The sequence below is a fragment of the Sturnira hondurensis genome, unplaced genomic scaffold (genome assembly GCF_014824575.4).
Source record: "Sturnira hondurensis isolate 20B ecotype Veracruz unplaced genomic scaffold, ASM1482457v3 Scaffold0015508, whole genome shotgun sequence".
Classification (NCBI taxonomy): Eukaryota; Metazoa; Chordata; class Mammalia; order Chiroptera; family Phyllostomidae; genus Sturnira; species Sturnira hondurensis.
In genome coordinates this window covers 965860-993188 of record NW_028088139.1, presented here as the reverse complement: position 1 = coordinate 993188, position 27329 = coordinate 965860, and the positions used below count along the sequence as shown (strand labels likewise).

General features: G+C 42.2%; 1 protein-coding gene and 1 pseudogene across 2 annotated transcripts in view; both read right to left on the bottom strand.

The window, feature by feature from the left end:
- PPP2R1A (protein phosphatase 2 scaffold subunit Aalpha) overlaps positions 1-3315 on the bottom strand; it is a 28305-nt gene extending 24990 nt beyond the window's left edge. For both annotated transcript variants that reach the window (XM_037064568.1, XM_037064569.1), the window contains exon 1: positions 3142-3315. In XM_037064568.1, the coding sequence (XP_036920463.1) occupies positions 3142-3219 (78 nt within the window). In that variant the 5' untranslated portion in view covers positions 3220-3315. The remainder of the gene's footprint in view (positions 1-3141) is intronic.
- Positions 3316-16698: 13383 nt separating this feature from the next.
- LOC118999845 (vomeronasal type-1 receptor 4-like) lies at positions 16699-17724 on the bottom strand (annotated as a pseudogene).
- Positions 17725-27329: the final 9605 nt, after the last annotated feature.

Genomic DNA, 27329 nt, shown 5'->3' with positions numbered 1-27329 from the left:
CTGCTTTTAGCAGACTTAATGAGAGCTGATGCGACAGCAAGCTTGTGACCGTAGGAAGCAGGTGAAAAGGGCACACTCTGACCCAAATTCTATAATACTCTAGTTAGTAATAAAGGGAAAACGAACCCTTTACTTGTTTAAACAACTACTCATTGAGTTCTCTATAGCATTTCTGATAGAACAGCTATTAATATCAGTAAGAAATCATCCCATTTAAAGAATGCTTACTATGCATAAAGCTCAGGACTTTACATACGTTCTCTCGTGATTCTTTTCTGAAAAAATACTTTATTTATTTATTTTTAGAGAGGGGGAAGGGAAAGAGAAAGAGGGAGAGATTCATTGATATGTGAAAGATACATCGATTGGTTGCCTCATACACACCCCCAACTGGGGATCCAGCCTGCAACCCAGGCATGTGACTTGACTGGGAATCGAACTGGTGACCCTTGGGTTCGCAGGCCAGCACTCAATCCACAGAGCCACAGCAGCCAGGGCTCTTGTAATTCTTGCAACAAACCCATGAGGCAGATACCACATCTGTGTTTATTTTACAGACAAGGAAACTAAGTCACTGAGAGGAAAATAGCAGGTCATCCAGTGAATTCATAACAGGGTCCGGAACTTGAACCCATGTTCCTCACCACCATCTGACCAACTTCTTTTTTGGTTTATACTCTCAAATGGCAACCTTATTTCTAAGTTCTGCTTCACCCAATCCCCAGGCACTGTATAAAAAGGGGTCAGAGCCTGTCATGTCCTATTTCTAAGATGTGGACACAGGCATGCTGCCATTAGGTCTTAGACAGTAAGACTAGGACAGTAAGACTAAGTCTTACTAAGACTTAGACAGTAAGACACTGGCTGAGTGTGCCTTCTACCTTTTCTTCCACTTCACAAGAAAATCAAGGCCCAGAAGGGTTCAGTAACTCGTAGCATGGCCAGACCCTGGTCTACCTTCTCCCATGGCACTGCCTCCTGTACACCACCTCCAGTCCTAGAATTGTCTTTGGGAATGAAGCAGGGGGGCCAAAAGCCAAGAAATACAGGCAGCCTCTGGAAGCTGGAAAAGGCAAGAAGACAGTTTCTCCCCTGGAGACTCCACGAGGGAAGCAGTCCTGCCAACACCTTGATTTTAGCCTGGTGAGATCCCTGGCAGATTTGTGACTCCCAATCTCATCACTGTGGATATTTCAGGCAGATAATTCATTGCTGTGGGCCTGTCCTGTGAATTGCAGGAAATTCTCCAGCTCTCCTGACCTTTATGCACTAGATACCAGTTAACACCTCAGTTGTGACAACCTACAATGTCACCAGACATTATCAAATAAAAATGTCCCCTTGTGGGCAAAACCGCCATTACCTGCCTGCTCTTTCTTCCTGGAAGGTGCTTCCACAGCTTCTTCCAGGGGCTAGGTCCTTCTGATCCCACTTTAAACCCTGCATCCTCAGAGGTCCCTTCCCTGACTGGCCCACCTCGTGCCTGTTGTGTGCTCTGCCCAAACAGCCTCCTGGCTCCTTTCCTTGCTGCCTCCTTTGTCCAACATCACTTTCTCAACAAGGCCTTCCTTGAACACTCTCGAAAACTGCACTCCCCACCCCCTGCATTTTTTTCTTAGCACTATCCTCATCTAACAGACAGCACATTTTATTGACTGTCTTGCTTATCGTGTTTTCCCTCACTACAAGTTAAGCTCATCGGGGGTTTCTGTCTGGTTCTCTGCTGTGTATCTGTGCCCCCCACAGAGTGCAGGCCCCCACAAATACTTACTGGGTTACCATTACAACATCCTGCTGTTCCCTTCCCACAACTCACAAGTTACTCAGGTATTCAGCTCTGTTTCACATTTGTCTCTTATATAACAACCTATGTCACCACTGTATCAACACCATACCTGACAAGTGGCAGGTATTCAGTGAACAAATGAGTTCATACATCAGCCCTATGAACTAGATAATTACCTCCACTGGAGAGAAGAGGAAAGCTCCCTGAGCCACTCAAGGCTCAGGGAGCTGAACTAACCTGCCCGTGTAAATCAGCAAGTTGAAGAGCCGGCCATACAGCCACAGCCTGTGTCACTCAGAACCAGCAATGTACCCAGCAGGAACCTCAGTGGCTGGGCTCAGGGCGACCGGCTGTCTTTTATAAACAGGGAAATGGAGGCCCAAAGGGCGGATGGGACCTCTTCAGCTACCACTCCCGATAATTAGAGCTAACATTCATTGGGCTCTTACAAAAGGCCACACACCGTTCTATGGACACTTGCATTATTAACTCGTTCAGTCCCTCACCACTCCCCAAAGAGGCCGCGACTATTACTATTAGCCTACATTTAGTGGAAAGCAGGGGTCCAGAGCATTTAAGTCCAAGATACGCAGCGGGTGGCAGGTGAACCTAGCTGGACAAACCGTAGAGTGCTAACTCTTCTCAATCCCACGCCAGCCAGGCTCTGGGACCTGATCCTTGCCTATCCCACTCACCAGAAAGTGTCAGCCCGTTTAGTCAAGCGCCCGCAACCGGGACAATGGGAGGGTCCCAGAAGCTGGGCGGGGCTCCACCTCCCAACCCTTTCCTAAATTTAGCAAGATCTCCCTACAAGGTGGAGCGTCTTTGACCCCCAACCCCAAACCGAAACGGAAGGGAGGGTAGGTATTGGGAAGGCAGCTTTCACCTCTCAGTCCCCATTTGGGGGATTGACCCCGCGGCACTGAGGCCCAGTATCCGAAACCCAGAAAAAGAGAAAAACCCGGGTTCGACCAATCAGGCGGCCCCTCCCCCACTCGGATCCAACCCAAGGGCCCATTCAGAGGCCGCTGCCAATCGCCGAGCCCTCCCCTCTTTCGAACCCGGGCGGCCGACTCTCCATCCCGCCGAGGCCTTCCAGGCCCCGAACCTCCGCGCGCACTTAGTAGGCCGGGGACCCTCAAAGTTCGCCCTCGCTCCCGCCCTCCGCTGGGCCGACACCCAATCCTGGGCGCCGTCTCCTCGAGTCCAGGTAGCCGGAGAGAAGAGAGCTGGACGCTGATTGGCCGCCACCCCCTTCCGCCACTCCCAGCGAACACCGAGCCTTTGCCGCGAGGGCCGTCAGCGCTCCTTGGTCCCCTTTCCCTCCTTCCCAAAGACCCCCGTGGCCTCCGGACCTGAACATCCTCGTTGCGGAGCTCGTCTATGAGCACCGCGATGGGGTAGAGGGAGTCGTCGCCGTCGGCCGCTGCCATCTTGGCTCCGTCCCCGTTCCTGTCAGACTGAAGCCCGCGCCGTACTGACTTCGGGCTGGGGAGGGGCACGGCCCGGAGGAGGAGGAAAGGCGATCGTGGGGGCACCCGAGCCACTTTACAGGGGCTGCCCCTCGGTTATTGGCCGCTCTAAGTGGGACGAGCCCGCATTTCTTTGGTCCGGACTAATGAAGTCCCGCCCACTAGCCCATTTACTATTGGTAGGAGAAAAGCAGTAAGGCCTGCCGCGGCCAAGAGGGGGTGGGTAGGAAATGGAAGTACGTTGTATCTCAGCGACCAACATTGTACCCGCCTACGTCGCTACTAGCAACGGCCGAGATGAGCAGTTGTTTCCAGCCAATGAAAGCAGGGTTGGTAGGAGTCGAAGCCTACCCTTCTGCGGCTCCTGTAAAAAGCTTCTGCGCATGCGCCTTAGGAATGCTTGACAGCGTCGGGGGCAGCCCAAACCTGCCAGTTCTGGATTGTGAGACCACGGCTCGATTGGTTGGGGGGCGGATTCCCCGCGCCTTTGTGCCAAAGAAGAAGAATGAGTTTTTAATCTAGTACGCCGTATTACGTTGAGGCCCAGAGGAGGGTGCTGATTTGCTTTAATTTTGTATTAAAAATCAAATCAAGCCCCTTGTGGGCCTCGGCTGGTGTGGCCCAGTTGCTGGACCGTTTTCTGGTAACGTAAACGTTGCGTATTCGATCCCCGACCCAGCGTGATTCTCTCTCCCTTCCTTTGCCTCTCTCTAAAAAACAATGAAAAAATGTCCTTGGGTGAGAATTAATTAAAAGAAAAGGACAAGCCCCCTCGGGCTGGTCTAAAACATCCTTGTGCCTCTGATTTCTGAATCCTCTCTAGGCATACTCCTTACCTCCCACTTGAGCGCTCCGGAAAATTACGGCCCTCTGAGCAGCAAGCGAATCGCTTTTTCATGCCCAAACCCGTACCTCCTACTTGGAGAGCTTTTCCAATTAAATTTTCAGATCTTTACATTCGGTAAGTGTCTACCCTCTCCCTCCCTCACTTCAGGCTTGGCCCTCAAGCCCCCAGAGCCAAATAATCCCTCTTCCTTCTCTCTGTCTTTGTCTCAAAATTCCCATCCCTGGGGCTGCGGCTACGATTGTGCCTTGGAGTCAGGAGCGGGGTCGGACAGACTCTACTCTGTTCTTACCTCACCCAACGCAGCCCCCCCGCCCCGCACCTGCAATTTTAAGAACACTCTAACTGAGGGAGTTGAGGGGTGGGGAGACCTGAAATGTTCCTTCCCCCCTTTATTCTGTCACTTGAAGGGTAACCTGAATAGGTTTCCTGGATAGGTCTGGATAGTCCAAGCCATCTTTTCCGAAGAACCCCTACCCAATCTATTTAGGAAACCCAGTAATGGGGTGGGGGTGGGGCACTTGCATAATTCACACCTTGACCTCCATATTCTTAGGATTTCCCCCCCACCCCACGAGCTCAATGAGACTGGTTCTTAGCTGAGGGTGCAGTTTATATCTTAAAATTACACTTGTCAACTATATCACAATAAAACAAACAAAAAAGGTACAGAGGTAGCCTGAGCATCAGAAACAGGTATAATCAGCAGCTTGATTCTGGTCACTCCAAGAACAGACCTTACCACCCACATCTAAATGAGTAACCCAGACAAGTATTTTAGCATTGCAATTAGTGTCCACAGTTCACAACCCAAAAGTAGGGTGTCCTTAATCTGTAGTTTTCCAAGTGGCACACTAAACGTCTGGACCACTGGCAGCAGTCCAGGTACCTGAGAGCAGTCCAGGTACCTTTCCCACTGAAGGAAACCACCAGTGAACCAGGGCCCTGCAATTAAGGGGAATCGTAGAGGATGGGGGCTCCTAGTGCCAGTGGCTTAGCCTGCAGTGTGACACTTAAAATTTCCTCTGTAAAGGACAGGTACCACTTGTTCCTGTAAGTGGAGGTGTTGCTGGGGCCAGACTAGCTTCCTTCTTGAATGTGCCCTTGGCAGGAAATGCAGGAATTTTTGGACCCCTCCTACTCTGTGAGTAGTGGAGTCCAAGTCGAATCATTCCAAACTTACAATATCAAGCCTGTTAAAAAGGAGACTGCAGGTCCAAAGTGGAGTCACTTGCAGGAAACCCTACATTGGCAAAACAAGAGATAATACCTAATCTAATGGCAGTTTCAAGAGCTCTTGGAATTTGACCTTTGACCACTCCATCTGGAATTACCTGAGCAGCACCAGTGAGGTAAAATTTGTCACCTTCCATTCCCCTTATAAGGCAGTCCCTCACTCTTGCTGAAAACTGTGTTTTTTCCAGAAATTTCCTTTTTCTGATTCCTCTGTTTCCACCTTTAAAAATCTTTCCTTGTCTGTAGCCCTTTGGAGCTCCTTTCTATTTGCTAGATGGAATGTTGCTAGATTAAGGAATCATTAAATAAAACTACTGTGATCTTTAGATATACTTGTTTAAATTTTTGTCATTTATCAAGCCAGAGTTTCACATGTTCCTGAAAGTCACACTTCAGTTTTGAAAAGGCCCGATTAGTAAACTAATTACTGCCTTCAAAAGTGTACCTATTAAGGCCTGGCTGGCGTAGCTCAGTGGATTGAGCGCGGACCTGCGAACCAGACGATCGCGGTTCGATTCCCAGTCAGGGCACATGTCTGGGTTGCAAACCAGTTCCTTGCAGGCTAACTACCAGCAGGGGATGCACAAAAGGCAACCATACATTGATGTTTCTCTCCCTCTCTCCTTCCCCTCTAAAAATAAATAAATAAAATCTTGAATAAATAAATAAAATCTTCAAAAAAAAAAAAAAAGTGTACCTATTAGCCCTGTCAGGTATGGCTCAGTGCTCTGAGAGTGGGCCAGTGAACCAAAGGATCACTGGTTCAATTCCCAGTCAGGGTACATGCCTGAGTTTGCAGGTCAGGTCCCCAGGAGGGGCCATGTGAGAGGCAACCACACATTGATGTTTCTCTTCTTTTTCTCCCTCTTCCCCTCTGTCTAAAAAATAAATAAAATAAAATGTACCTATGAGCTGTGTCAGGGTGGCCCTGAGTTCATACACTAAATGGGCCCTCTTCCCTAAGGGGAATCTGCTGCCTTTGCTAGAGGTTCCAAATGACAAAATCATCACTCACAGACATGAGCCACCTTCCATCTACCAGAAAAGCAAGGACTTGGCCTCCTGTAGATGGTGGGGAGCCAGAGTGACAACAGACATGTCTTCCCTGCTGGGAGGACTGAGCTCAGTACATCTGCTCATAGGGTCCCAATCAATTAAATGTCACTGGGACTCTGCATATGGTCAGGGTACATCAGCCTCACTCACTGGCAGAGAGGCGATAGCCCATTAGGGCTGTGAAGACAGGCCTCCAACCTGCCAACAAAGAGAATATCATTCATACAATTAAACACTGTATATCAGAAGTGGCACTTGATCTAAAAAACTCAAGCCGCACTCTGGTGACAGTTGATGGTAGTTTGTCTGCACTACCTGACCTCACTGACTAGGATAATCTCTGGCACGAAGGGGGCTGGAGAAGCACAGGCATGTCACACATAATCCCCATTCTGATGCAGAAACAAAAGAATGTTACCTTTTCCCAAGCGGTCCTGCTATGATCTGTGTGGGTCCCACAAAATTCACATATTGTAATCTGACCACCAAGGTCATGGTATTAGGAGGTGGAGACTTTGGGAGGTGATTAGGTCATGAGCGCAGTTATCATGGATGAGATTGACGTCATTGAGTAACAGGCCTGACTGAGAGCCCTGGCCTGTGTGGCTCAGTTGGAGTGTCATCCTGTAGCTGAAAGGTTTCATGTTCAATCCCCAATCCAGACCCATAGGATCCCTGGTCTGAGTGCATATGAGAGGCAACCAGTCAATGCTTCTGTCTTGCATCAATGTTTCTCTCCCTTATTCTCTTTCTAAAAGCAATGAAAGATGTCTTTGGGTGAGGATAAAAAAAAATTTAGGTGGTTTTCAAAAGAAAAAAAAAGGTTGTATCTTCTCCTTTGCGAAGGTACAAGGACAAGTTTTTCACCCTGGGGAGATTCCTCACCCAACTGTGCTATACCCTGACCTCAGACTTAAAGCCTCCAGAATTGCAAGACAAATTGCTTATCAGGTACTCTTTTTTAAAAAAATTATTTTATTGTTCAAGTACAGTTGTCTACATTTACCCTTCCCACTGCCCCCCAAGCCCAGCCATCCCTACCTCCCTCCCGATTCCACCCCCACCTTGGTTTTGTCTGTGTGTCCTTTATAGTTGTTTCTGAAAAATTTTCTCACCTTTCCCCCCATTTTCCTCTCTTACCTCCCCACTGATTACTGTCAGATTGTTCTTTTTTTTAAAGATTTTATTTATTTACTTTTAGACAGAGAGGAAGAGAGGGAGAGAAACATCAATGTGTGTTTGCCTCTTGCATATGCTCCCCACAACTGGCCTGCAACCCAGGCCAGTGCCCTGACTGGGAATCGAACCAACGACCCATTGGTTCACAGGCTGGAGCTCAATCCACTGAGCCACACGGGCTAGGGCAGATTGTCCTTAATTTCAATGTCTCTGGTTATATTTTGCTTGTTTGGTTGACTAGGTTCCACTTAAAGATGCAATCATATAGTATCGTCTTTCACTACCCAGCTTATTTCACTTAGCATAATGCTCTCCAGTTACATCCATGCTGTCAGGCCCTCTTGTCTGTGGAATTGTGTTACAGCAGCCTGAACAGACTGACAGGGGCCCCATCTGTCTCATCGAATCCAATTCCCTCGGCTATGAGAAGACACACAAAGGCTATTCATACAGGGCTCAGTCCCCGTCCATCCTCAGTGCCGAGACTGTCCGAAAAGAGGTTAATATTTTACCTCATTTGCAAACCAACAAGGTAGCCTGCCTGTTTCAGGGATGCTGAGTAAGACATGAAACTCCTGGGGCTTAGACAAAGACATTATTATTATTCATGGCACAACAAGAACTCTGTGTTCACATCTGTTCCCATGGCTCCCTCAGCCCCAGGGGTACATGTAAAGAGGTCCAGGTGGATGCTGCACACACAGTAGGCTTGTGTCACAGCTGGAGAACATAAAGCCTAGGAAACCCCAATTCTTTCAGGTGGGTTCCAAGTACAACTGCCCAACCTTAGTTTCACAGGTACTCATTATCTTTATTATAGTGATCAGGAAATTCATCTGCTCTTGTCCAAAACAGACACTATTACATATTCCAAGGCCATTCATACAAAAACCCTTGTCTGATTGTCTACAACAGAAGGTGATACAAGAGGTAAAACAAAAAAAATTGAGAGACTCATGAAGAAATGTGTTTCAATGGGGTGCACCTTTCCCTTTACTATTTGAGATAATTGAGTACAAAGATTCATTGAAGATTTTTAAAAAGATTTTATTTATCTTTAGAGGGGAAGGGAAGGAGAGAGGGAGAGAAACATCAATGTACGGTTGCCTCTCGTGCATCTCCTGCTGGGAACTGGCCTGCAACCCAGGTGTGTGCCCTGACTGGAAATCCAACCGTGGTTGTTTGGTTCACAGGCCCACGCTCAATCCACTGAGCCACACCAGCCAGGGCCCGTTGAAAATTTTTGATGCCAACACTGACGTTGGTTGTGTGGTGCTGGGGATTGTTAAAGACCGAAGGAAGCAGGAAGGGTGCAGATTGACTAGGATACTTCACAGGAAAGACAGATCCAAGGGGAGGGAATACTAACCTAAACAAGCAATGAGACTGAGAACACAAGAAATGAGAGAACATTCCAGTTGAAGAAGAGGCTGATGAAGTTATCAGGGAAGCAGATATTGATGGTGATGGTCAAGTAAACTGAAGAGGTTGTAGAAATGATGACAACAAAGTGAAGACACTGTATGGAATGTGTTAAGTATTTTTGCACAAAATTGTTTATTTACCTTTGTAAGTTATCTGTAAAAGGTTTCCCCCTTTGTCAAAAAATATGCACATATAATAATTAGGACTTCATTCTTCAATGTTTTCTTCTTTATCTTACTGTCATTGTCCTGAAATCTTAATTCACAAAATTGATCAGGTAACATGTTGCATGTGACTTACTTTGGGCATATCTAAGCCCTTTTATACACATCTAAACTGAGATGGAGTTGGTCAAACTGAGGGAACATTCAGTTATGCCTTTTATTTTTTAAAGTTTTTTTCTAAGATTTTATTTATTAATTTTTAGAGAGGGGAAGGGAGAGAAAAAAGAGGGGAGAAACACCAATCAGCTGTTTCTCACATACCCCCAACCGGAGACCTGGCCTCAACTCAGGCATGTGCCCTGACTAGGAATCAAACCAGTTGTCTTTTGGTTTGCAGGCCAACACTCAATCTACTAATCCACACAAGCCAGGGCCAGTTATGCATTTTTTTCTTATTTTATTGTCATTCTATTATAGTTGTCCCAATTTTTGCCTCTTTTCCCTCCTCTGCTCAGCCAACCCCCACTCTCACAGTTGGTCCCCACACTGTTGTCCATGTCCATGGGTCATTCATACTTGTTCTTTCATTATTCCCTTCTCCTTCTTTCCACCATTCCCCCTTTCTCCTTCCCCTCTGGCCACTGTCAGTCTGTTCCATATTTCTATGTCTGTGGTCCTATTTTGCTCATTAGTTTATTTTGTTAGTTAGATTCCTCTTATAAGTAAGATCATATGGTATTTGTCTTTCACTTAGCCGGTGAAAGACAAAAAAGAGAAAGACTTAGCATAATATTCTCCAGTTCCATCCATGCTGTCACAAAATAAATGTAGGAGCTCCTTCTTTCTGCTGCATAGTATTCCATTGTGTAAATGTACCACCATTTTTTGATCCACTCATCTACTGATGGACACCTAGGCTGTTTGCAGCACTTGACTATTGTAAATAACTGCTTTGAACATGGGGTGCACATGTTCTTTTGAACTGGTGTTTCAGGATTCTTAGGGTTTAGACCCAGCAGTGGAATCACTGGGTCAAAAGGCAATTCCATTTCTAACTTTTCTGAAGGCATTCCATACTGTTTTCCACAGTGGCTGCACCAGTCCGCATTCCCACCAACAATGCTCTAGGGTTCCCATTTGGTTATACATTTTCTTAAGTAGTTTTTTCTTTTCTTTTAAGATTTTATTTATTTATCTTTAGAGGGAATGGGAAAGAGAAGGAGAGAAATATCAATGTATGGTTGCCTCTCATGTGTCCCCTGCCGGGAACTGGCCTGCAACCCAGGCATGTGCCCTGACTGGGAATCGAACCACAATTGCCTGGTTCTCAGGCCCACGCTCAATCCACTGAGCTACACCAGCCAGGGCCATTTTCTTAAGTAGTTTTCTTTAGGGAAGTGTCAGCATGTTGTTGTTGAAGTGCTAAGTTGTGACTCTGTGTGGACTATGGATAGTCAACAATACGTACTTAATATTTGCACTGTTGCAAAATGAGCAAACTGCTCAGATATTTGTACACTATTTTTTGTACTGCTGGTCCTGTACCAGAAATATGTTCTTACATTGTTACTTCCTTTTTAAACTTTGTTGAGCCACTAAAAGAAAATCTGCTTATGGCACAATTTGCCTCAAATCCATTCCAAGTTGTATATTTGTTTTCTGCAAAAAAAAAAAAAAAACTTTCCCCCCCCCAAAAAAGGGAGAGAATATATTACATATTGTTCAGGCATTGAAATTTGATAGCTTATCAGAAAAAACAGAATTCTCTATCCACAGGTACAACAAATCAGTTCTGGATGGATTGCTGATCTCAGTTTTAAGGCTACACAATTTTTTTTCAAAAGGGAAATATTTCTTACAGTAAGAAAATCATTCTTTTTCAAAATAGATTTTATTTCTTAAGCCAGGCAGTGAAAGACAAATACCATATGATCTCACCTTTAACAGGAACCTAAACAACAAAACAAACAAGAAAGCAAAATATAACCAAAGACACTGAAATAGAGAACAGGCTGACAGGGACCAGAGGGGAGAGGGGAGGGAATTTCAGGGGAAAAGGGGAAGGATTTACAGGAACAAGTATAAAGGACACATGGACAAAAACTAAGGGGAGGTGGAAATGAGAGGGGGGTTGGGAGCACTGGGTGGGGGGCGGGGGGTGGGCTGGGCTGGGAGTAAAAGAGAAAACTGTACTTGATCAATAATTAAATTAAAATACATTTTAAAAAGATTTTATTTCTTTATTTTTAGAGAGAGGGAAAGGAAGGGAGGAAGAGAGGGAAAAAAACATCGATGTATGAGAGAAACATCTGTCAGTTGCCTCTCCCGTGCCACCATCCAGGGACCTGGCCAGTAACCAGTTTGTGGGAGGATGCCTAACTCACTGAACCATACCGGTCACAGCAAAAAATAATTCTTAAACAGAATAATTATTATTTTGAAAGGGATATATCAAGTTATGTTAAAATTAAAACTTTTTTCATCAATAAACAAAGAGACACAAACACAGATGTGTCTAGAGAAAGAAAAAACATGAGAGTACCAAGAAAAAAATCATGTCAGCAGATATATAAAACTATAAATCAAAAAGAGAAAGACAAAACAATTAAAATGGACAAGATAAACTAACAAGTACTTCAAAATGATGTTACCAAGTGTCTAATAAGTATATGAAGCAAGTTCAAATTTTATAATAATCAAAAAGCGCAATTAAAAGCACTACTTGGTATCTTCGCAAACAAAACAGAAGTCTAAAATGAAAATCTAAAAAAACCTAAATAAGAAAACAGTATGGAATTTTCTCAGAAAACTAAAAAGAAATCTGCCTTTTGACCCAGCAATTCCACTGCTAGGATTATCTCCTAAGAACCCTGAAACACCAATCCAAAAGAACCTATGCACACCAATGCTCATAGCAGCACAATTTACAATAGCCAAGAGTTGGAAGCAACCTTGGTGCCCATCAATAAATGGATGGATCCAAAAACTATGGTACATTCACACAATGGAATCCTATGCAGCAGAAAGAAAGAAGGAGCTCCTACCCTTTGCAACAGCCTGGATGAAACTGGAAAGCATTATCCTAAGTGAAATAAACCAGGTGGTGAAAGACAAAAACCATATGATCTCACTTTTAACAGGAACCTAAACAACAAAACAAACAAGCAAGCAAAATATGACCAAAGACACTGAAATTCAGAACAGACTGACAGGGACCAGAGGGGGGAGGAGAGGGAATTTCAGGGGAAAGGGGGAAGAATTCACAGAAACTAGTATAAAGGACACATGGAGAACAACTAAAGGGGGTGGAAATGGGAGGGAAGTGGGGAGCACGGGGCGGGGGGGGGCTGGAATGGGAGTGGGGAATGGAAAACTGTATTTGAACAATAAATAAAAAATATTTTTTTAAAAAGTAAAAAAAATGAGGTAAAATTAGAAGTATTGACAAGGATGTGAATAACCAAAAATATCTCACACTGCTATTTGATGTAGAAACTGATACAAACACTTTCCAAACCTCTCTGGCATTACCTCATAGAACTGATAGATAGAACTGTCACCCAACAATTATTTATCAAATAAATTGCCTACAGAAATGTGTTACTGTGTTACGAAACATGTCCCTAACTTATATACCAGCATTATTTTGAATAGTCCCAAACTGAAAACCACCCATAAGCCAATGAATACCAAAATGATAGTTTTATATTTACAAAATACAATCCTACAGAACAATGCAACGGAATGGTCAATACCAACATGCAGCAATCAATACAGCAACAATATAAGATATGACAGACACTAAACATAATAACAGTCAGTGCTCTATAATTGCCTTTGTATGAAGTGCAAAACAGGAAGTGACAGATGCTTTGACATTGCTAATCCTGAGGAGGAGGGACAGGGTGCACAGAGGATGCTTGAGGGCCTGACAATATCCTATATATTTTTTAGATTTTATTTATTTATTTTTAGAGAGAGGAGAAGGGAGGGAAAAACAGTGGGGGAGAAACATCAATTTGAGAGAGAGAGACATCATTCAATCCCTCACCTCTCTCCTTTCATATGTGTCCCCAAATGGGGACCAGATTTGCAACCAGGGCATTACCTTTCCCTCTGTGAAGGATGCCCAGGGACACAGTACAGTTTGTTCTATAAACTGTTGTTCAGCTCTGCACTTATTAATTGTGTGTGATTTTTTAAACTTTTAAAGTATGTATCACAAATATTAGGAATGGGATTTGGTGAATATTTTAGGGTTGTAATGTCCTCATATTGTAAAACTGGCATTTAATAGGACTAAAGGAAATTACACTGAGTAATTAGCTTTTTACTTTTTTAGTTCAATCTTTATTGTATTTTTCCATTACCCTTTGACCCCCCCCATCCCTGAAGCAATCACCACACTGTTGTCCATGTCGCTGAATTCTTTCTCCTTTAGTCTCAATCCCTCCATTGGTTAGAAACTAACAAATAATGAGTATGCAATTTTCCAAGAAAAGGTGTTCATTACCATTTAGAATTATAATGTAGAATTAAAATATGTAACTATTTTAAAATTAATTTTAAAAGAAATTAACATAGATAATATAAGAAAATAATCTCTATTAATATCAGAATGTATAAAATATATTAAATTTAAATAGGAAGTCCTGGCTAGTGCAGCTCAGTGGATTGAGTGTGGGCCTGCGAACCACATGATCGTGGTTCGATCCCCAATCAGGGCACATGCCTGGGTTGCAGGCCAGTTCCCAGCAGGGGACTCAAATGAGGCAACCATACATTGATATTTCTCTCCTTCTCTCCTTTCCTTCCCTTCCCCTCTAAAGATAAATAAATTTTTTAAAAAATAAATAGGAAAATTATTCTTTAAAAAAACATTTTTTATGATGGTCATAGATACATTTCAAGGGATACGTGTGACTAACAGAATGAAATGTTTATGTAATTTCAAAAATTAAACAACTAGAATGGCAATAAAACACATTGAGTTACAAATGCTTTATGAATTGTGAGTTTGCTGTCGTTTCACTGTTCATATTTTTCATCTTCTTTTTCTTAGATAAGTCCTTTTATTTCATATAAGAAGGGCTTGGTAATGATGAACTCCTTGAACTTGACCATATATGAGAAGCGCTTTATCTACCCTTCCATTCTAAATGTAAGCTTTGCTGGATAGAGCAATCTTGGATGTAGGTCTTTGGATTTCATGACTTGGAATACTTCTTTCCAGCCCCTTCTTGCCTGCAAGGTCTCTTTTGAGAAATCCGCTGACAGTCTGATGGGTACTCCTTTGTAGGTGACTGTCCCCTTATCCCTTGATGCTTCTAGGATTCTCTCCTTCATTTTGGTCTTAGCTAATGTAATTATGATGTGCCTTGGTGTGTTCCTCCTTGGGTCCACCTTCTGTAGGACTCTCTGAGCTTCCTGGATTTCCTGGAAGTCCATTTCCTTTGCCAGACTTTATTATTTGTTCAAATAAGTTTTCCACTTGTTGCTCTTCCTCTTCCCCTTCTGGTACCCCTGTGATTTGGATGTTGGAAGGTTTAAAGATGTCCTGGAGGTTCCTAAACCTCTCCTCAATTTTTTTGAATTCTTGTGTCTTCATTCTTTTCTGTTTGGTTGTTTCTTTCTTCCTTCTGGTCCACTCCATTGATTTGATTTCCAGTTTTCTTTCCATCACTATTGGTTCCCTGTGCATTTTCCTTCATTTCATTTAGGGTAGCCTTCATTTTTTCATCTAATTTTCGACCAAAATCAACCAGTTCGGTGAGCATCCTCATCACCAGTATTTTGAACTGTGCATCTAATAGGTTGGCTATCTCTTGGTCGCTTAAAACTATTGGCTTTGGGGCTTTGATTTGTTCTTGTGTTTGAGCCATAATTTTTTCATCAAGTCATGCCTGTTATGTATGAGGGGCAGAGCCTTAGGTGTTCACCAGGGCTGGTTAACCCAGTTGCTGAGTTGTGATGCTGTATGTGGGGGCAGGGTCACAGAGGGAACAATGCTTGCTCTGCTGTCTCTCTGATTTCAGTCCCCTCAGCTGCTTCCCAGAAGTAAATTGGGCCCTTCTGATGCTGGTTCCCGGGTGGATGGGCTTGTGTACATTCTAGGACCCTGTGGGTCTCTCCAGCGAATTCTCCTGTGAGGCTGGGAGTCTCTCCTGGTACCTCAACACCCACAAGTGTTTTCAGTTGGTGCTTTTAGGCTTTCTTTCCCAGTGCTGGGGCCCTGGGTTGCGCAGTCTGTCTCCCTGCCCCCTTTTGCCTGGTTTATCTGCACACAAATGTGTGACCGCCGTCAGCCAGCCAGCCAGCCACCTTGTGCACCTCACTGGGTCTGCCCGTTGCCCCCCACACCTGGTGACTGCCAGCTATTGCCTGTGCACCCAGGTCTCCCAGCCACCGCCTTTTCCTGCCACAACCCCTCTCTGCCAGCCACCGACTCTGCCCCTCTTACCGGTCTGGATGAATGGTTGTTGGACTTCTGCACAGTTCAATTTTCTGTCTGTTGTGCTTTTGTTTCTAAATCTCTGTTGTCCCTAATTTTCGTTGTGTGAGGAGGCACAGTGTTTCTACCTATACGTCCATCTTGGCTGGAAGTCCAAATTCCAAAATTTTCTATCAGCTTCAAAATGCACACACAGAGAATACTATCTGAAAACGTCTTCTAAGATTGAGGAAATATCCACTTTGTTTCTTAAAAATCAAAGACCCTCAAACTCCACATACACAGAATGCATTCTTGCCTTTCCTTACTAGTGGCTTTGCATACACTCCTCCCAAGTTAATAGAAGTTCCCACCATGAACTAGTGCCATCACTTTAGAGACAGGAGTGTGCAGCTCCAGATCAACCTTTTGACCAAATGCTCAGATTCTCTCCACACACATAAAACATCTGCCTTCTGCAGGTCCTACTCCATGCAATACACCTCTTTTGAAATTGTCCTACTCATCTAATATAGTTTCAACATCAGCTAAAATATAATCTTTTGCCCTTCTTTGACCCCCCAGTTAAATATGGCCATACCTACCTGAATATGTGTGAGCAAGCCATTCCTTCATAGCATCATATTTCAAATAAATATCCACCGCCTCTCCGGCGCTGTCAGGTACAAGAGCATAGCTGGCTCCCACAAGCTTTCCTTGGGTACTGAATTTCACTCCAGTACCAATGGCTTCAGCTTCAGCAGACACCTGCGACCTGCTCTTCTATCTTTGTGTACAATTCCCTGCCTTATTCCTTCTTGAAAATGTAGTTTGATAGACTCACATTACATGCTGGAAGACTTCTCCATAACATCCAGAGTGTTTCAGGGCCTACTATTTATATTGCATCCATTCTGAGCAAATAGGAGGAAACTTCAATCAAAGAAGTATTTACAAGGCAGTTATATGTCATTACATTTACTATTATAACATTATTGACTTTGAAGATGCTCACCATGTCCTGTGCACCAGTCCCTTGTACGGCACTTAGGATGCTGAGGAGGGTGAGTGAATTACCAAATGACCACTGAGCACATACACACAATTTACATATTTCTCCTAAGATGAGAGAACTCTGCATTCCTTATCCAAGCAAAGCTGAGTCTGGAGACATTGGAATCATGACTCATGACCAGGAAGGGACTGACAGTTGGGAAACTCAGAGAGATTAATAAATTGGTGTTCAAGATGACCCAGTTTGGATTATTAAAAATGCTTATAATAATATGAAAGATGGAGGAAAGGATGTTTAAAAAGACAAAAGCGCTCACCAGGAGAAGGATGGTTTTGGTAGCTCTGGACTCAGGGGAGGATTGGGAGGTGATGTGGGGCCTACAAATATGTTGGACCCTCTGCTTGTGTCTGTGCAGGAGGAAGACCATGAAGCCACTGGCCCAGAGTGTGAGCAGGAAACATACAACATCAGGGGATGCTATCAAGGCTGCATATACTAAGTCTCTGGTATCTTCATGACGAACAGAGGAACAGTGTCCCAGATGTTTTTTATTTGTGATGTTTTTGTTGCTCCAACTGCTAAACATAAACATAGGGAAAACAGCATTTACCAACATTTGCAGGATCCAGTACAAAAAAATTGTAGGGACAATGTGCTTTGAAACTTTAACTTTAAGCCTTGCCCACCTGGAGTTCATGGGGCTGATGGTGATGGCTTGGGTGATGCTCAGGAGGCAGGTGGTACCAATGGACACACCTCTGCTCACTGCATATGAATAGGGAAAAATTTACATACAAAATCACTGACATGGCGATTCCACACAAAACATGACATTGTAAAGTGGATTCCCCTAGAGAGCAGAACCAAGGTGTTGGCCACCATCAGGTTGTTGACAATCAAATCTGTCGGCCTCAGTCTGCACCCAGTGAAATAAAGGAAGAGATAATGGTAAAGCAGAGATAAATTCCCCAGGACGCCAACTGTAGTCTGTAGTAAAAGCATCATTCCAGCTGCCAAGACCCTGGTGGCCATCTCATCACTTCTCAGTGACCAATATTTTCTTTTGATCCAATAAGAACCCTGCATGAGAATACGAAGCATAAGTCACATGTATCATGTCAGCTGAACTCCAATATTCTCCACTTATCAACAGTTTTTTAAAAGATTTTATTTATTTGCTTTTAAGAGGGAAAGGGGGGAAGGAAGAGCAGAAGAGAAACATCAACGTGTGCTTGCCTCTCATGTGGTCCCCACTAGGGACCTGGCCCACAACCCAGGCATGTGCCCTGACTGGGAATCTAACCGGTAATGCTTTGGTTCACTGCCTGCACCCAATCCACTGAGCTACCCCAGCCAGGGCTCACTTATCAACAGTTTTTAATGAAATGCTGATGAAGTTTCTTTGCCATTTAGTGACTTTTTTTGTACTTTGTTTTACTGGCTTCTAAGAGTTGAATGTGTAACCATTCAAGAACACTTTCAAAATATGAGTCATTGCTATCAAGACCACACATGAAATAACTTCTTTATCCCTCACAAGTTCACAAGGCCAGTTAAATATTCGATGGCCACAGAAAACTCATTAGATTATATTCTAGGAACAAAAGTACAATTATATGAGTCACAAAAACTATGGGACAGAAAACTTTGATATTTGGTAAACAGTGTGTGATACAATCAAAATATTAGTATTTTCAGATCATATACCTATTTATTAAGATCTAAGTTAACTAAAATGACAGTAATGCTACATTTGCATTAAAAATACAAAAGTACAAGACACATGAAAAATGAATTGTAAAACATTCATTTTTAATGATGTACTTTCTCTGGATTGGTATTATATTTAAAGAAGCAGAAATATATATCACAAGATACAGCTGAGCCTGAAGGTAATGACTGAAATTTATAAACCTTTAAAAAATACTGCCTCTTTAACTTTAAGTCACAATAGTCTCTTCATAATCAACAGAGACACAGTGATGAACTCTATTAAGCCCAATATACACCCAGAATTAGAGAAAAGTTTCTACTGCAGGAAATGCTCTGAGACACACTTTCTGCACAGGGTCGGATGATCCCTATAGATTGAAAAGCATGATGGTATTAGAGTGCCCCTTTACAAATCTGATAATTATGTCTGTATTTTCTGGAAATTTCTCTGAGTAGAGATTGACTTTGAACTCCAGCTCTTAAGTACATTAAAAATCAGGGATCATGATTGTTATATAGAACACAACCATGACTGTGAGAACTGCACTACATCACATCAGAAGCCATCAGGGATTAAAGCAGTCTAGGACCCATCTCTTTTTAACTGCTCGACTAAAACCTGAGGTATTTTCCCCTTGTCTTTATGGCTTTGGTGCTGGACCAAGTTCACTCACATAAGATCCCTTTGCCCAGTATGTTTACTTACCCAAACTCCTCATGCAATACCTTCCCTTACAGTCTCTATATCTCAGGTTGATAAGGAGAAAACCCATGGACTTCTTCTTCCTGCTGCCTGGACACTGGCTCATTGTGAAGTCAGCGCTGCCAGTAGGTGTAACAGGGAGGCAGCCAGACCCTGAGATATGGGTTGTGAATCGGTAACCTCACCTCCCCTCTGAACTGCAATTATCACTTCATCTGTAGCAGCGCTGACACTGACAGGCTTGGGAGCTGAGAATATTTATGAAAAGTTTCTTCCCAGTTGCTAATTACCAAGAACAACCCCAAGTTTTCACCAGCATCTCTTAGGAGACTGTTCAAGTGTTTGTGAACGGCTCTTTCTTTCCACAACCCCGGGAGCAGACAGGGTCTCTATGGGGGACAGAGAGCAGGAAGTGTTGTCTGACCCCTGAGGGACAAGGGCAGGTATGCATGTCTCACTGGTCATTCTTCTCCATTGGGGAGTTCTACCCAAAGTGAGCTCTTTCCTAATCTTCTTACAAACAAACAGCAGCATTGTTGACACTAGGAGCAAAGAAATGAACTGAATCAAACTATCTGAGAAAGATTTAACGAAAGAAACAAGTAACAAGGAAAACACAGTGTCACTAAAGTACATTGGATATCATTGTCCTCACTTGCTCAAATCAATGTCACTTATATAGAAATTTTATGGGAAAATAAGCACTATCCATATTGACCCTCAATAGTGATCTGAAGCAGAGGCAGAACAACATCCACAGAAAAAACGCAGAAGCTTCTAAAAAAATCCCTTTCAGATAGAGCGTTAGGGTCACACAATTTCATAGCTAGATTCTTTCATTTTTGTAAATATCTGAAAAGCCAGTGCCACTTACTACATTCAAAACCATCTAATGGTCAACACAGTCCTTCGCACTTACTTTTTTACAAAATTCTCAGGAAAAATCATGATTGTTTTTTCAGTTAAATATATTTCTCATGAGCCAAAATAATAAATATAAATTATAAGTTGAATTTGATTTGTTAGGTTTTCTACATACAAATCAACTCTTTGATCCAAGTTCCTTATGCAATTGCCCTCATTATTGAGTCAGCTGTTAGAGCCATTATGGTGGACAATGCATCCTACACACACACACACACACACACAAATCATTTACACACAGATACAAACACATGAATGCACATTCATTCAAATATAGTCGCACAAATACCTATACATATACACAATCATGAACCCACACCATTTCAAATATATATACACAATTATTAATGCACACACCAAACATGAAAATTTATACCCATATCTATAAATATTCAAAAATACACACACTTGCTCACACTCATAATTACTCTCTTGCATAAAATCACAGTCACCATGCATGTGTATATCTCAATAACATAATCTCATACAGAAGAATTGTTATAGCTCAAGACTTCTAGCTGCCTAAGTAGGGGTGGGATTCTTCCTATTCTTTATAGGTTTTTAACCCTGCAACAATCACAAGGGCAGTATTTATTATAATGCGCAGCACTTAAAATGTGCTGTGAGCATTGCAAACATATCAAGATAAATGCTCTGAAACTGGGACTTTGGAAGAGTTTCAGTGTGTGGATATATGACAGGTCAGAGTAAGAATAGGCCATAAAGAAAAGGGAAAGCAGGGATAAAATTGCTGTTACAGAGAGCAAGGGGGGAGGGATAGGGTTACAGAGAGTGCAGGCAAAGAAGAAAGATAGAAAACAAATGTGTTTAATGTTGGTTCATTGTTAAAGTTCAATGACGGGGGAAATTGCAAGTGGACAGAGTGTGGAGGGAGTTAAGGTAGGAAAGATACTGGGATCAGAGGAGATCATTGGGCAGAGAGTCGTGGAAACAAAAGTTCTAATGGCAAATGGAAGTTAATGGGCTACAGTGAGGAGAGGTCAATTGTGCAATGACCATGCCATGGCCCTCACTGTTGTGTCTCAATGGGTTGAGTGGCATCCTGCAAACCAAAAGGTCATTGGTTTGATTCCCAGTCAGGACACATGTTGTCCCAATGGGGGGAGTTTGAGAAGCAATGGATTAATATTTCTTTCCCTCTCTTTCTCCCTCCCTCCCCCTCTCTCTGAAAGAAAAGAAAACCTTAAAAAAATAAAAATGTGTAAATTTTAAAAAAACATACTGTGGAAAGAGGGCATTAGGATAGGGTAGGCCATTCTTGACAGAAGATAACAGTCCAAGTAAGATAGAGTGTTGCAAAAGGAGGTAGAACTGGGAATGATAACAGGCATGGCCAGGAAGGCAAGTCGGCACAACACAATGAGGGAGCAAAGGGCACAGTGGGCATGAGTGAGCCCAGGAGTGGGAATGTAAGACTATAGAACTGGATGTAATGGGTGCAGGGTGTGGTTTGTGTTCCTGGGGGCCTGAATGATGTCTGAAAGCTGAGGGATAGGGCACAGAACACACAGGCCACGGGACGAGAAATTGGAATGGGGCATAGGTAGAAGGCAAGAGGAAGAAAGCCATGGACAGTGGGCTTTGCAGAGGTGACAAAAGTTGAGAAGGATTAGACTGAGGTCCTTACAATAGTGGTCATGGAGAGTTGGATGTGAAAAAGGTCACAAGGCAAAGGTGGAGTTTGCAATACTGAAATTTAAAAAGGTTGGCTGAACATCAGAGAGCAGGTAGAATTTTAGTAGATGTCTGAAGGTCAGAGTGTTAACAGATGAGGATGCATCAGTGAAAATTGAGGTGGACGGGACTAGGGTGATGGAGGTGGCAGAGAGCACACTGGAGGCCACTAACAGAATCCCCCATTAATCTATTCTCTCATTTATGAAGAAATCACAACAGTCATGCACGGTCAATTTTTAATTGAAATATATTTGACTTGTTGCATAAATTTAAGGTGTACAAAATGTTGATTTGACACATATAAAAATTGTAACATGATTGACCCTGGCTGGTGTAGCTCAGTGGATTGAGCACCAGCCTGCGAACCAGAGGATGGAGGTTCGATTGCCAGTCAGGGCACGTCCCTGGGTTGCAGGCCGGTTCCCTGCAGTCCAACTCCCAGCAGGGGATGCACGAAAGGCAACCATACATTGATGTTTCTCTCCCTCTCTCCTTCCCCTCTAAAGATAAATAAATAATTTAAAAATTGTAATATGATTACCACTGCAGTGATAACCCCTCTATCAAACCACATAGAGGTTTGGACTCTTCCAAAGTCCCAGTTTTGTGGTTGGAATTAGAATGTAGACCCTTAGCAAGTTCGATGATGATAATACAATATTGGTGTCAATCTTCAGTGTAGTGTGCATTAAAACTCCAGAACCTATTTGTCTAGAAGTTTCAAGTTAAACCACATGTTTTATTCTGCAAACTCCATTTCTCTGGCAACAAGCATTTTACTTGATATTTTTATGATCTGGCTATTTCAGATTCCACATATAAGTGACATCACATAGGATCTGTCCTTCTCTATCTGAATTATCTCAATTAGCACAATGACCTCAAGGTCCACCCATGATCTTACAAATGGCAAAATTTCCTTCTTTTTCATGAGTGAAAAATAATCCATGATGTATCTCACATTTTCTCTACCAATTAATGTTTTGAGACAATTAGATTGTTACCATATTTGGCTATTGCAAATAATGCCTCAGTGAATATAGATGTACACGCACCTGTTTAATAATGTGTTTCATTTCCTATGGTTTTAAAAATCATGCTCAGATAACATGCCAGTACATACCTTTTAAAGTGAATAGACAGAATGCACTGTCTGGGTACTTCAGTTGGTTAGAGTTCCATCTTGATATACCAAGGTTGCGGGTTTGATCCTGGTCGACCGATGAATGCATAAATGAGGAAATCAAAACATCATTCTCTCTCTTTCTTTCTCTCTATCTCTGTCCTTCACTCTCTCCCTCCCCCTTTCTTCTTTTTCTATAAAAATCAATAAATTGTGAAAAAAATTGAATCAACAGTAAAGAACAGCAGATACAACTTGGGTTGAACAACACTCAGCAGTATTTTCCTTTTTTTTTTCAGGGTACTGTGCACAGGATCAAACACAGAGGGAGAGACTGTTGACTACCATCCAGTGTTCAGAGTTGGAAAGTGGTATCTGTCCATCCCTTTGAAAGGCTTGATTATGTACTGAAACACTTTAGTGCCACAAGGATTTTTATGTTCCAAGGGTGACGTGATGAAAACAGCTTTTTTTATTGTGGAATTTCTAAAATATAACACTTAATTTTTACCTTGGTGTGCTCTTCTGTTCTTAGATTGGTAAACTTTAGCATAAAAAACATAATAAAACAACTAAAAATTTTAAGGACATAGTGCCCCTTGGTCTTTATATAAAAATCATCACAAGAATTAAACGTTCAGTTTTATAGAATAAAAATAATATTTTTTTAAATATATTTATTCATCTTTAGAGGGGAAGGGAAGGAGAGCGGGAGAGAAATATCAGTGTATGGTTGCTGCTGCCGGGGACACACAATGTATCGTGTGTCCCCTGCCAGGAACTGGCCTGCAACCCAGGCATGTGCCCTGACTGGGAATCGAACTGCAATCCTCTGGTTCGCAGGCCTGAGCTAAAAATAATATTTTTATTGCAACAGATTTACTGTCCTCATAATACAATAGGACAATTTCCAACCACGAGTGTGACTTAAGTTGGGTGGTCATGTTATGTTACATGGTATAGGACTTTGGCAGTTGAAATTAATGTTACTAATCAGCTGCACTTCAAATGAGCAGTGTGTCTTCAATGATCTGGTGGACCCCACATATTATAAAAGCAGGGAGAAAATGACAATTAGATACTATAGAAGAGGACAGATCTTAATCATGACAGGAATTTCACATTATTTATCTTTGAAGATGGGATATGGGTGGACAGGCAAAGAAATTATAAGAAGGAAATAAATTCTGCCTGAATTTTTAAAATCCTGGGTATGGATTCTTCCTCAGAGTTTTTAGACTAGAGCCCAGACTGTCAGATGCAGGGCTGTGACACCCTAATGAAACGACTTTGTGGTGTGAAAAAGTGGCAAAAGATGTTCCTTCACTGAGTTCAGCCTATCTGCCCTAGATTTCCAGTCAACTGTCATTGATAAAGATGTCTCCAAATATGGTCAGGTTGTATCAGCCACCTTCAATGGCAGAGAGGCAATGACACCTTGCACAGGGCTGTGGAGACTGGGGCCTTTAACAAACAGCATGTCATCGATTTTTGATTTTTATTTTTATTTAATTCTTGTTCAAGTACAGTTTTCTGTCTTATATTCCCAGCCCTGCCCCCCCACAGTGCTCTCTCCCTCCCTCCCATTTCTGCCCCCCACCCTTAGTTATTGTCCATGTGTCCTTTATACTTGTTCGTGTGAGTCCCTCCCCTTTTCCCCTATCATTCTCTCCCCTCTCCTCTCTGGACCCTGTCAGCCTGATCCGTATTTGAGTGTCATTGGTCATATTTTGCTTGCTTGTTTGTTTTGTTGCTTAGATTCCTGTTAACGGTGAAATCATATGGTATTTTTCTTTCACAGCCTGGCTTATTTCGCTCAGCATAATGCTTTCCAGTTATGGCCATGCTGTTGAAAAAGGTAGGAGATCCTTCTTCCTTTCTGTGGCATAGAATTCCATTGAGTACATGTACTATAGTTTTTTGATCCATTCATTTACTGACGGGCACCTAGGTTGCTTCCAACTCTTGGCTATTGTAAATTGTGCTGCTATGAACATCGGGGTGCACAGGTTCTTTTGAATTGGTGCTTCAGGGTTCTTAGGATATACTCCTAATAGTGGAATTGCTGGGTCAAAAGGCACGTTCATTTTTAGTTTTCTTAGAAAATTCCATAATGTTTTCCATAGTGGTTGTACCAGTCTGCAATCCCACCAACAATGAACTAGGGGCCCCTTTTCCCCACAACCTCTCCAGCACTTGTTGTTTGCTTCTTTGTTTATGATAGCCATTCTGACTGGTGTAAAGTGGTATCTCATTATGGTTTTAATTTGCATCTCTCTGATAGCTAGCGATATTGAGCATCTTTTCATGTGTCTCTGGATCCTCTGTATGTCCTCCTTGGAGAAAAGTCTGTTCAAGTCCTCTGCCCATTTTTTAATGGGGTTGCTTGTCTTCTTTGAGTGGAGTCGTGTGAGTTCTTCGTATATTTTGGAGATTAAACCTTTGTCTGAGGTGTCATTGGCAAATATGTTTTCCCAAACTGTTGCTTATCTTTTTATATTGATACTGATTTCTTTAGCCATGCAGAAGCTTTTAATTTTGATGAGATCCCATTTGTTTATTCTTTCCTTTATGTCCCTTGCTCTGGGGGACATATCAGTAAAAATCTTGCTGCGTGGAATATCTGAGACTTTCCTGCCAATGCTCTCCTCTAGGGCTTTAATGGTTTCCCGGCTTATATTTAAGTCTTTTATCCACTTTCAATTTATTTTGGCGTATGGTGTAAGTTGGTGCTCGAGTTTCATTTTTTTGCAGGTAGCTGTCCAGTTCTCTCAACACCATTTGTTGAAGAGGCTATCTTTACTCCATTTTATGTTATTGCCCCCTTTGTTGAGTATTCATTGACTGTAGAGAGTTGGGTTTATTTCTGGGCTCTCTGTTCTATTCCATTGGTCTTATGTGCCTGTTTTTATGCCAGTGCCAGGCTGTTTTGATTACAGTGGCCCTGTAACACAGTTTGATATCAGGTATTGTGATCCCTCCTACTTTGTTCTTCTTTCTCAAAATTGCAGCTGCTATTTGGGGTCTTTTATGGTTCCATATAAATTTTTGAAGTGTTTGTTCTATGTCTGTGAAATGTGCCATTGACACTTTAGTAGGTATTGCATTGAATCTGTAAATTGCTTTGGGTAGTATGGACATTTTGATGATGTTAATTCTTCCAATCCATGAACACGGTATATGTTTCCATTTGTTTTGTGTCTTCCTTGATTTCTTTCTTCAGTGTTGCATTGTTTTCTACATACAGGTCTTTAACCTCCTTGCTTAGGTTTATTCCCAGATATTTTATTTTTGTTTTTGCTATATCGAATGGGATTTTTTTCTTGATTTCTGCTTCTGCTGCTTCATTGTTGGTATATAAAAATGCCTTTGATTTCTGGATATTGACTTTGTAACCTGCTGTTTTCCCAAATTCATTTATTAGTTTGAGCAGTTTTTTGGTAGAGGCTATAGGATTTTCCATGTACACTATCATGTCATTTGTAAACAATGACAGTTTTGTTTCCTCCTTTCCGATTTGGATGCCTTTTATTTTATTTTCTTGTCTGGTCACTGTGGCTAGAACTTCTAATACTATATTGAATAGAAGTGGTGAAAGTGGACAACCTTGTCCTTTTCCTGATCTTCGTGGAAAAGATTTACTTTTTGCCCACTGAGTATGATGTTGGCCGTAGGTCTTTCATATATGGCCTTTATTATATTGAGGAATGCTCCCTCTATTTCCATTTCTCTGAGTAGTTTTATCATAAATGGGTGTTGTATCTTATCAAAAGCTTTTTCTGCATTTCTTGATATGATCATGTGGTTTTTGTCTTTGCTTTTGTTGATGTGATGTATTACATTTACTGATTTATGAATATTGAACCATCCTTGCATCCCTGGGATGAATCCCACTTGGTCGTGGTGTATGAGCTTTTTGATGTATTTTCGGATGCGATTTGCCAATATTTTATTGAGGATTTTAGCGTCTATGTTCATCAGCGATATTAGTCTGTAGTTTTCTTTCTTTGTTGTGTATCTGTCTGGCTTTGGAATTAGGATGATGCTGGCTTCATAAAAAGAGTTGGGGAGTTTCCCTCCTTTTGGATTTTTTGGAATACTCTGTGAAGTATAGGTGTTAGGTGTTAGAGTATAGGTGCTCTTCCTTAAAAGCTTTGTAGAATTCTCCTGTGAAACCATCTCCTGTGAAACCACCATAGGTTTTTTTTATTATTTCTTCAATTTCATCTGTTGTTATTAGCCTGTTCAGCTTTTCTGCTTCTTTTTCATTGAGTTTTGGAAGATTATATTTTTCTAGAAATTTGTCCATTTCACCTAGGTTTTCAAATTTCTTGGCATACAGTTCTTCATAGTAATTTCTTACAATCCCTTCTATTTCTGTGGTATCAGTTGTAATCTCTCCTCTTTCATTTCTTTTTTTTTAGTTTTTTTTAATGTATTTAACTATTTTTCAAGTACAATTTTCTGTCTATTACTCCCATCCCATCCCACCCCCTCTCCTCTTTCATTTCTGATTGTGTTTATTTGGATCTTCTCTCTTCTTTTCTTGATGAGTCTACTT